At 36.6% G+C, this 10,174-nt stretch overlaps 1 protein-coding gene across 1 annotated transcript in view; it reads left to right on the top strand.

The window, feature by feature from the left end:
* PIK3CB (phosphatidylinositol-4,5-bisphosphate 3-kinase, catalytic subunit beta) overlaps positions 1-10,174 on the top strand; it is a 60,832-nt gene that overhangs the window by 48,632 nt on the left and 2,026 nt on the right. Inside the window, exons 16-22 of the mRNA XM_009572650.1 lie at positions 151-329; positions 982-1,091; positions 1,410-1,488; positions 7,417-7,584; positions 8,061-8,184; positions 9,225-9,370; positions 10,018-10,150. Of these exons, the coding sequence (XP_009570945.1) occupies positions 151-329; positions 982-1,091; positions 1,410-1,488; positions 7,417-7,584; positions 8,061-8,184; positions 9,225-9,370; positions 10,018-10,150 (939 nt within the window). The remainder of the gene's footprint in view (positions 1-150; positions 330-981; positions 1,092-1,409; positions 1,489-7,416; positions 7,585-8,060; positions 8,185-9,224; positions 9,371-10,017; positions 10,151-10,174) is intronic.

The following is a 10,174-nucleotide window of genomic DNA, read 5'->3' on the forward strand; positions in this document are numbered from 1 at the left end:
CACCTTAATTGCCATCTATTATTTCCATTTTTAAAAAGTTGTAGAATTATTTAATATTTTAGTTAACTGTTTTGTTTTGAAATGGGATTTTGCATTGTATTATGTGTAAAATCAGAGCCATAACTTTTAAAGATAAAACGTCTCTTTCAGGTGGAAGCCCTTAATAAAATGAAGACTTTAAATAGTCTAATTAAGCTGAATGCCATGAAGCAAAGCAAAGCAAAAGGAAAAGATGCAATGCATACGTGTTTGAAACAAAATGCTTACAGAGAAGCACTTTCTGACCTCCAGTCTCCTCTGAATCCCTCTGTTATACTTTCAGAACTACAGTAAGTTAAGAATGAGTGAATAAAATTTCACTGTAGCTTTTGCATGGAAACCGTAAAGCAGAAATGCATATGTGCTTTAACTTCCTTTGGCTGTGTTGTTCAGCAGATATGCTGTCATAGGGAACTTTTTCTATAGTGAGAGGATGTCTGTTGGGAACCTTCCTAAGGTTAAGGTATCAGTTAAGTTAGAAGATTATGTGATCCACCATGAAACTTAATACTCTCTTAGTCAATGTATTACCATAGCTAAATATATTTAAATATAACCCTGAAAGTGAATTAGACTACATTCCTGGCTTCTGTTTATAACAATAAGCACAAAAGCCATTAAAACTTTTAAGAGCACTTAAATATAAATTCTAAAAATTGATGGGAAAGAATATAAAGAAAACTATTTTCTCTGAAAATGCGGGTGCTTAATTTAAGCATTAGATATGTGTATGCCAAGCACGGTATCCAATACATTCCATCTATAACAGATATGTTCATAACTTGGTAAGCACTTAGCGTAGCAGCAGAGTGAAAGCAGAGATAACATTTAAGTACTTCCAAACTGGAAATCTACATGTTCTGTTGTGTTTTGAACAATGTTTAGAGCTTTTCAGTTGAATTACTCTTATTTGACTAAAACATTTGTTGCATTTTCTTCTAGTGTTGAGAAGTGTAGATATATGGATTCTAAAATGAAGCCTCTTTGGATAGTATACAACAACAAAATGTTTGGAGGAGATCTTGTAGGGATCATCTTTAAAAATGGTGATGGTAAGCAATGCTAAAAATTTTAAATTTTTCCTTTTCCTTCTTCATTCCGACACTTGCGCGTAAGCTGTGTTGCTCTATATTGCCATAATGTAAACGTGGTTTACTCTAACATCGGTAAACAAATTAAGCATCTTCTGACTGGGTTTCAAAGTGTAGACATTATCAGTCATGATGATATAATTATGGTTAATCCCACTTTAACCTTTAGGCTTGATGAGTATTTTTAGATCCTTTTTTTCTGAAGGTCTTATAAAGATTAGAAAGTTTGTCCACAACACACTGAGAAGTTGAAATAGCAGTTTCAACCTTCCATTATAGATCTCCGACAGGACATGTTGACGCTCCAGATTTTGCGTTTGATGGACATACTTTGGAAAGAAGCTGGTCTGGATCTCCGGTAAGGATCTCCTGAGGGCTAGTTTATTTGGATGGAGAGCCCACTTTTAGCAGTAAAGCTTCCCTGTTTTTTTTAAATACCTTCCCTACTGTCCTCTTTCCAGACATCTATATTGATGCCCAAAGCTTTCAATTGTCGTAGCCAAGGTGAACAGGCTATAGAAAGCAGTTACCTTAACTAATTAGATGGTTTCTCTTTGCAGTTCATTCCCTAGATGGCCCACATTACAAAAGAATTCTGCCATGAAAAGAAATAATGTAAGAAGTGAAGTGAAACTTTGGGATTTTTGTTTATTATCAAGCAGAATATTTTTCCTAGTGCACCATATCTCTTGTTGTTTATCTAAGTTGCCACACTGATTATAAATTCCACTGTTCTCTTATATAGTTTACTGTTTTTGTCCTTTGAGAGTCACCTAGATAAAAAGCATTGTATGAAGTGAGGAAACAATTTTTGAGTTAAGGGTCCAGCAAGCCGGTTTTGTGCCTTTTTTTTATTTGTTTGTGTCTGTGACCTTTCCAAAAGGAGGCGTTTCATAAATTCCTCATGTAACAAACTTGTCTAGTAAGGGTCACTGATTTTCCAGGCATATGCAAAAATGGGGACTTGGTGATTACGGGAATTGCATGTGCAAGTGAGGTACAAACATAGAACACAGATCTGCTGGCCAAGAGTTAGCTGCTGAGGATTGCATCTGGAATACACTATCAACACTCTCTAATAGGTAGAACTAATAGGCAAACATTCTCTAAAAATTAGTCAGCTGTAAGTACTGGTAATTTGGGGGCGGGGGAGTAGGAGCTTTGAGGTTCTTCATAATAGAATTTTACTATCTGGTTAAGAGTTATCAGAATGGTGGAATGCACAAATAAAGATTCTTTTTTTTAACATTTTCTTATTTCTCTTGGACTTATTTCTTAAGGATATGTATGGTTTGTGCAGCCATGGCCACAAATGAATTTATCACTGTCCAAATAAGTTTCATACTTGCGATCTATTTCCTACAGAATTTAACAGAGGAATGTCTGTCTTGTATTAACTACATAGCAGGCTTCATGAAGATGAGGGTCTTGGGAGAGAAGTTAGTTGCTTGTGCTTCTTTTCTAGGAGGGCTGCTGCACAAAGAAAATGATGATGATTGGGAACAGTCACTATGGATTTACCAAGGGTAAACCATGCCTGACTAATCCGATTGCCTTCTTTGAGGGAGGGAAGGAGTAGTGGATGTCCTTACTTTGACTTTAGCAAGGCTTTTGAGTCTGACTCCCATAGTATTCTTGCCTCTTGAGTTAGGATGTTACAGTCTGGATGGGTGGACAACTACATACTCTGCCTGGAGGTTGATGACAAGTGGATTATCACTGGAGTCTATGTGGGAATTTTTATATTTTTAGCTTTGTCAGTATCCTGCGGTGAAAGACTCCTATTATTTAACTATGTATGTAAGAGAAAGTATTTCCATCTATTTTATGCTTACCACCTGTTGATCTCAGTTATTGTGTGTTTTCAGTTGTATTTTTGAATCATTGATAAATAGTGGATAGTCATTCAAGAGTAAGACATGATTCTGTAGTAAGATGAGGTTGGCAGGAAAGGTGATATATTTAGAACCACTACTATATTGGGGGAAAAAAATATGTTGCAGCTTCCTTTAAAATTTCACTTTTCAATACTTTTTCAATGAAGCAGTTCTAACCCAGCCATTATAAAGCCAGTGGAGAAAAAGCATCGTGTCCTAGTGCGTTTGTACTAAAGAGGTTTTTACGGTATTGAACTTACCCATATTTCGTTCTAAAGCTTCCATTTCTGCTTCCTTTGGGCAGGTTTTGTGAGGTTGTAAACTTACAGCAGAAATGAAAGCTCATAATTTAAGTATTCTGTTAGGGCAGAAATACTCCGTTTGAGAAGAATCTTCTCATTTGCTAGGCTGCCCCTGCAAAGCCACTTTTCTAAAAATGAAGTAATAAACCTTTCCAAGATACCATGAGTACAGGAGTTTCTAGCATTTGGAAAACTTGTTCAGAATGATGAGGGTTGTGGGATTTTCATTTATTTATTAGTTCATTAGTCAAGTCTCTAGGGCAATGTCTCCTCCCGGGTAAGCTAGTTACTTTTTAATCAGTTGTGTAAGTAGCAACGAACTCAACTATTTTTTGTAGTAGCCACCTTTTCCTTCTGCTGTGAGCAGTCCTCTTACTGCTGTTTATACCGAAAGACTTGCGGTCATTGTGAACATCTTCAACGCACATTCTGAAGTTCCACTTTGCATTCTTTTCTCGAATAAAACGCTATTTGGCTGTCAGAAAACATTTTTCAGACCAAAAAAATCTTTGTATCTTCCAAAGTCTCTTGCAAAGTAGCTTTTTTACCTTCGTATGCTTGCTAAGATAAGCATGACTTCTTTGTAGGAATACTGGAGTATTTTAAAGAGAAGCAGTATCAGGCATTGTTCAATGTTATCGTACAACCCTCTAGTACATGGGGATCTTTTCCAGACAAATCTACGCACCAGTTTTAGCTAATATAATTTTCAAATTCTAATTTCTTTTTAGAAAAATAGTTATAAAGAAGATACTGCGTGTTATATTATTATAAACCATTTGGAGACCATAAATTCAATTTTGTATGCCTGTGAAAGAGCTGTAATCCTTGGTGTTTAATTGTTAAGTGTTGTTTATAAGGCTAGAAGTACTTATTTAAATATTACTTGAAATACTTCATTTAGATTCTTTAAGCTCATTTCAAATTTTTTGTGGTTTAAGCATAATAGCGTGAGCTTCATAAGGCACATAACATCAGCACGCACAGATAACTAAAATTATAAACTTGTTACTTATGCTACTTATGGAAAGATTCCTTTGAGTGAAGTATGGGATAAAGTAGGAATGTGAATAATAAATTGTTTCTGGAAGTGTATGTTTGCAATGAGGTAGCTGAGTGTGTGTCATGTTGAACACTGATTTGAGGAAACTTTAGATAATTTATGTCATTATAAATAGACTGTGAGGAGACTAGTCGAGCATTTAGGGGCAAGGACAACCTCTGGCAGCTGTGGAATCCCAGATGAGGCATTCTTTGGTTGCTGCCTTCCCAGAAGCTTAGTTTGTGGTTCCAGCCTGGGCCACACACTATGCCTAGCAAACAGGAATAGCGATTGGGAGTCATCAAATATGCTTTTCCTGACTAAGGCATTATTTAAATCCAACAAAGGAAAACCAAAAAGTGTCTCTGATGTCCAAGATTTTTCTTAAAACTCTCAGAAGGAAGAAAAGTAGAAAGGGGAAATTCCTAGTGAGAATTGAAGTTCTATAATTGGCCTCTTCCATTTATTTATTTAACTGGGAGCATCTTCCTTCCATTCATCCTCTCATAGTTATGATTATAAAATAAAATTCTGGGATTGAGGCAGGGTTACAATTCTACGTCTATAAAAGAAAGATTAACCGGGCAGTTGCCAAGGGAAGGCTCTGAAATGGCCTTAATTGAAAACAGAATTGGACAAAACAACACTCGGAACGCCTGGAGCATAAGGATGCAGCTAAGAGGGTAAGACTTTGTGATCTCCATGTTTACAGTCTACATGCCTCTCAAGAAGAGGCAACTCCAAAATCTATGAATTAACAGCAGTGGTAATGAGTTCTGTCACCCTGTTCGTGAGTCTAAAAATCCTGAGTTTGAGGAGTTTGATCTGTGTTGAGTGACCTTTGCTGTGGTAAATTGTCATGAAAGTATTTAGTACTTAGTTACTTTTTGGACAGATAGAGGGAGTTCTCCAAACTACTCTTTCATTTCACTGCCTATTTATAGTGAGTTTTCATTTTCACCTCCTTTAATGTGTGTGAAGTCTGATATAAGTGGCTGTGTATGAATGAAATCAAAGTTCACAAACATATTGAAAAAGGTATTTGTTACAAGTCTAAAGAACGTGATTATTTTTAAACCATTGGACCTGAAGTTACAGAGAATGTGTTAATAAATTACCAGAACTTGGTGTTGTATTTGGAAAGATACTGCTTTGGAGAATTAAACTCTTGAAATGAAGAACAGTTTTAAATGGAGCGAAGAAGAAAAATTTCTGTCCTGCCCAGGATCGCTGTATTGATCTGTCTGTGGTCTTTACTGGCATTAAAAAGCAGGGAACATATCCTGCTGACAGATGTTGAAGTCAGAAAGACCAGGATGAGATGGAAAGGGCCCAGAGGATTTGTCCCTAACTTGACTCCTGTCAAACTGTCTCTTTGACAAGGATGTTTTTTCCTCGGGTTGTAAGCACACAGTCCTCAAGGGACTGAAGGCTTTCATCATTGCTTGCTTTTGAAGGGGAAGTTGTTGGACATGTGCCCAGTTAAGCTGCAAGTAGGGTGGGTTGAAATGCCATGGAAGGCGGCCAGCGTGCACTTTAACCTGGCAATGTTTGGCTTACATTTGTCGTGTCGTGATAAGGATGGGCAGTGCTTCCTTGTATCATGAATGCTGCTGTTCGGTAATTACAGATACCCTTCTGTTCATTGTGAGAACCCTCTGGTCTAGAGAGTTGGGGTTTTTAATTGGGAAATAGAATAGAAAGGGAAGAAGGTTCCAAATCTGCACTTCTTTTTTTGTTTTGAAGTTGGGTGTTCTCTAAATACCCTGTTGAATATGGTTTTCAGTTCACTTTGTTGCCAGAAGAGAAGAATCCCCAACTGTATAGTTATCAGTACTTATGCCGCTTCAGTTGTGCGTTATCGCTGAGGTAGAGAAACTGCTCAGTTATCTGATAATTGTTAGCCAAAAAGTTCCATTAATTTCATCTGGAATTTTATTTTTCTTCTATGGCTTGGGATAATAGGCTGTGTCAGTTAAGAGATGTGGTTCTGCTTTGTAGCAACCAAACTTAGTCTTTTTTTTATATATAAATCTCAATGACAACTCCACTAGCAGTTCTTTTTCCTTCTAAATATATATATATACACACACAAAAATTTTAATATGTCCTGCAATTTTTTATACAGCTTTGTAAGTTAGTGAGTGCTAGCCTATAGCTTGTCTACTGCAGTTAGATTTGCATGGGCATCCATTCTTTTATACATGGATCCCCAACCAGAATTGGGATAATATTCTTGACCCGAGATGCCTAGCACAAGAGTACACTCCTCGGTTTGTGATGCAATGCCTTTGAAGAGTGTGCTTTAAGTTTCCGTTGCATACATTGAGCTCCCATCTAAGTTGCTATTCCATTTAGCATTTTGAGCATCTGGAGTGAGGAGATGTTTTGGAAAAATACACTTATCTATTTAGACACATATCTCCTTGATTCGTATCCTTACCTGTGTCTTATTTTAGTGCAATGATATAGTTGTAGATATTTTTACTGGGTGGAGTATATGGTGCATAGGAATATTCTTACATGTCAGGCGAGTTAAAAGATGTATTTCTGTTTTTCATTAGGTTTCTATGCTTTCTATGTTTATGCGTAAGAGTTGGAAAATACTCTCTTATGTTTATATTTAAAAGGATTTCTAGGATTTTAAGTTGAAATAGGAAGAATGGGGAAAAAGGGTAAGATCCTGTTTTCCATTTACACAAATAATTTAGTCTAGAATGAACATGAGTGTAACTTACTTGTCTGTTTAGTCAGTAAATTAAAAAATGAAAATAAAGGGCTCCCTCTATGGTTTCTCCTATAAAATTACAAGTAATTGTGTTCCCTAGTAAAAAGGAGAAATCAGGGTTGCTTATAATTTCTTTTTTTACATGTATGTATAGAATAGGAAAAATTAATGTTTTAAATGTATTGCTGGTATTTTAACTTTGCAAGCAATATCTGTATGTTAACCTTTGAGAGTTTAATGTTCAAGTTAGCATGAGTATTCATCCCTCTCAAAATATCGATACACTAAAACTTTCTTACTATTTTTGTTTTTAACATGAATCTGTGTTTTGTTGCAGGATATTGCCATATGGCTGTTTAGCAACTGGAGATCACTCTGGCCTTATTGAGGCTGTTTCTAGTTCAGAAACCATTGCTGACATTCAGTTAAATAGTAGCAATGTTGCTGCTGCTGCTGCCTTCAACAAAGATGCTCTCTTGAACTGGCTGAAGGAATACAATTTAGGGTAATTTCTTCAGTTATTTTCTCATCTGTAGTGTAAGCTACAAAATTCCTATAAGTTTCTGTTTCAATATTGAGGAATGTGTGGCTCTTCTGGCAGGTTTGTTACTACTTATTTTTCTAGTATGTCAAATTCTGACTCAGATTCATGGTGCCCTTAGAATTCAAACAATGATCCAGCTGAGATTCTGGCATTTGCAGCATTTTGACTGCATGTTGTTAAGTTATAGTAGATTTGGCAAACCAAACCAAACCCAAGAAAGCTATGTGGGTCTTAAGTCTTGATGTTGTTGCATTTCATAATATTTGCATTTCTCCTATTCTCCATAGCTACCTTTTGCAGTATTTTCTCTCAAACGTCTAGTTTTACAGCATCCTAATGGGCTTCTGGTTTAAACAAGCAAAAGTCCTTTTTGAGGTCAACGCATGATATGAATTACCAGTACTATGGACTAATATTGTTTGTCTTTGTGTTTTTAGAGATGACTTGGATCGAGCCATTGAAGAATTTACTCTATCTTGTGCTGGCTACTGTGTAGCTACTTATGTATTGGGGATTGGTGACAGACACAGTGACAATATTATGGTCAGAAAAAATGGTCAGGTAAAAATCTCATGTAGGCAGAATAACTACGGTATCTCTGTTGTGCAAGAATTATCTTGAACTTTTAATTTCTTTAGTGTATCAGTAAAATTAAATCCCCGTATTGTTAGAACTGTTCTCTTGAGTACTGAGAATTGAAGAGAGCTTCAAAGAAAGGAAATGTAAGACTATGGAAGGACTGACTAATGCCTGTTTAGTAAGCAATTTGATATCAAGTGAGGCTGTTCCATAGAACTTTTGCAGAACATCCAAAAGGCCTGTTAATGGTTCAGATTCATTGAATAGAAGTAGTCTTAGAGTATCTTGCAAAAGACCGTCCTTAAAAATACATGAATCAAAGTTTTGAGCAGTGTAGTTTTCCTGAAGTTAGTCTCTACAGCCTACCTCTGCGGAAATTTTCCATATGGAACTCAGTACCAGCATAATGCTGTGACTTTAAGTCTCCAAACCTAGAACGTAGGTAAACTTTTAGAAATGTGTTTTCCTGCTTAATTGTTACTTTCTGCTGTAACTTGTCTGATTTTGTTTAAATTATCCTGCCTATAAAACTAGCAAGGGTTATAAAAGTGAGAGTTTTATAGACATTTGCAGTATTCTTTTAATTTTTTACCTACTAGAAGAAAGCTGAAATGCCCTTATTTTTGATTCTAAAAACGGGAGAACTGTCACAGCTTTGCTCCTGACTTTATGTAGGAAGCCCTTGGATACAATGATGTTGAGCCTTATGGGCTCATTGTTGGGCTCATTTTTCTATCTGATATTACCAACAAGATGTCTCTTGGCAGTCATCAGAAGCTTAAAACTCAGATAATCTTTTGCACACTGATTTGTAGCAGTGTCACTCTTAAGAGCATGGATGTTATCACTGACTTTAAATACATCTTGAAACGTATTAAAACTAAATACTCCCAAAGGGTTGAAACCATGTGCTATGGAGAGTAGCATTATGAGTTAACTGTTCTTGATAACAGCATCCTGTAGAGATATTAGAAAAGTGAAATATTTCACTGGAGAAATTAATTTTCACTTCTGTTTTTTAGCTCTTTCATATAGATTTTGGGCATATTCTTGGAAACTTCAAGTCCAAGTTTGGAATTAAAAGGGAACGGGTACCTTTCATACTCACCTATGATTTCATTCATGTTATTCAACAAGGAAAAACAGGGAACACTGAAAAATTTGGTCGGTGAGTATTATTTCGATCTCTTCCTTTTGTAACTGAGGTGATCTCTGGTGATGATTTCCAGCACACCTGGATTTGGTTTGCTCATTTGTCTTCCAGTTTTCTGTGGAAATTTATAGATTAGCCACTGGGCAGTGGCACATCTGGGGACACTGAGCAAGTTCTCAGGTGCCTGCATGATGGGTCTTTATGCCAGATCTGGCCATCAGTTCAATTTTGGCCATGTTCGCAGGAAGAAGTTACCTTACAGAGACAAGCTGGACTGGTAGGGACTGCTATAGAGCTTTTGTTTTTCCACTGTAGGTCCACTATATAGGATCATCAGGGCCTTTTACCTAACAAATTCCAAGGGAGATGGGACACTGGCATTACCTTTGGCATTTTTTGCTCTTTCTGAAAAGAGTGCCTTTTTTAAAGCTTTTGGTCTTTTGTACTAATGTTTTAAGGATTTGTTGGAGAGGCGTGGGATATTTTTGTAGGAATGCATTGGAGGTTCTGTAGACATCTCTGCCGTCCTTTCTGTTACTGTGTTCCTACGATACGTGTGTTAGGCCAGATAACAATTTTTGGAAATCGTTATATATGTTTGTCAACTGTGTAAGTTCTCACATGCTGTCTTTGTTGCATGTGCTTTGTGGTTGAACATGAAGGTTCCGCCAGTATTGTGAAGAAGCATACTTGATTCTGCGAAAACACGGAAACCTATTTATTACACTCTTTGCACTGATGTTAACTGCAGGGCTTCCAGAGCTAACCTCTGTCAAGGACATCCAGTATCTCAAGGTAAAGTAACATTTACAGTTCAGC

This window comes from Fulmarus glacialis, unplaced genomic scaffold, assembly GCF_000690835.1.
Source record: "Fulmarus glacialis isolate BGI_N327 unplaced genomic scaffold, ASM69083v1 scaffold31102, whole genome shotgun sequence".
Taxonomy (NCBI): Eukaryota; Metazoa; Chordata; class Aves; order Procellariiformes; family Procellariidae; genus Fulmarus; species Fulmarus glacialis.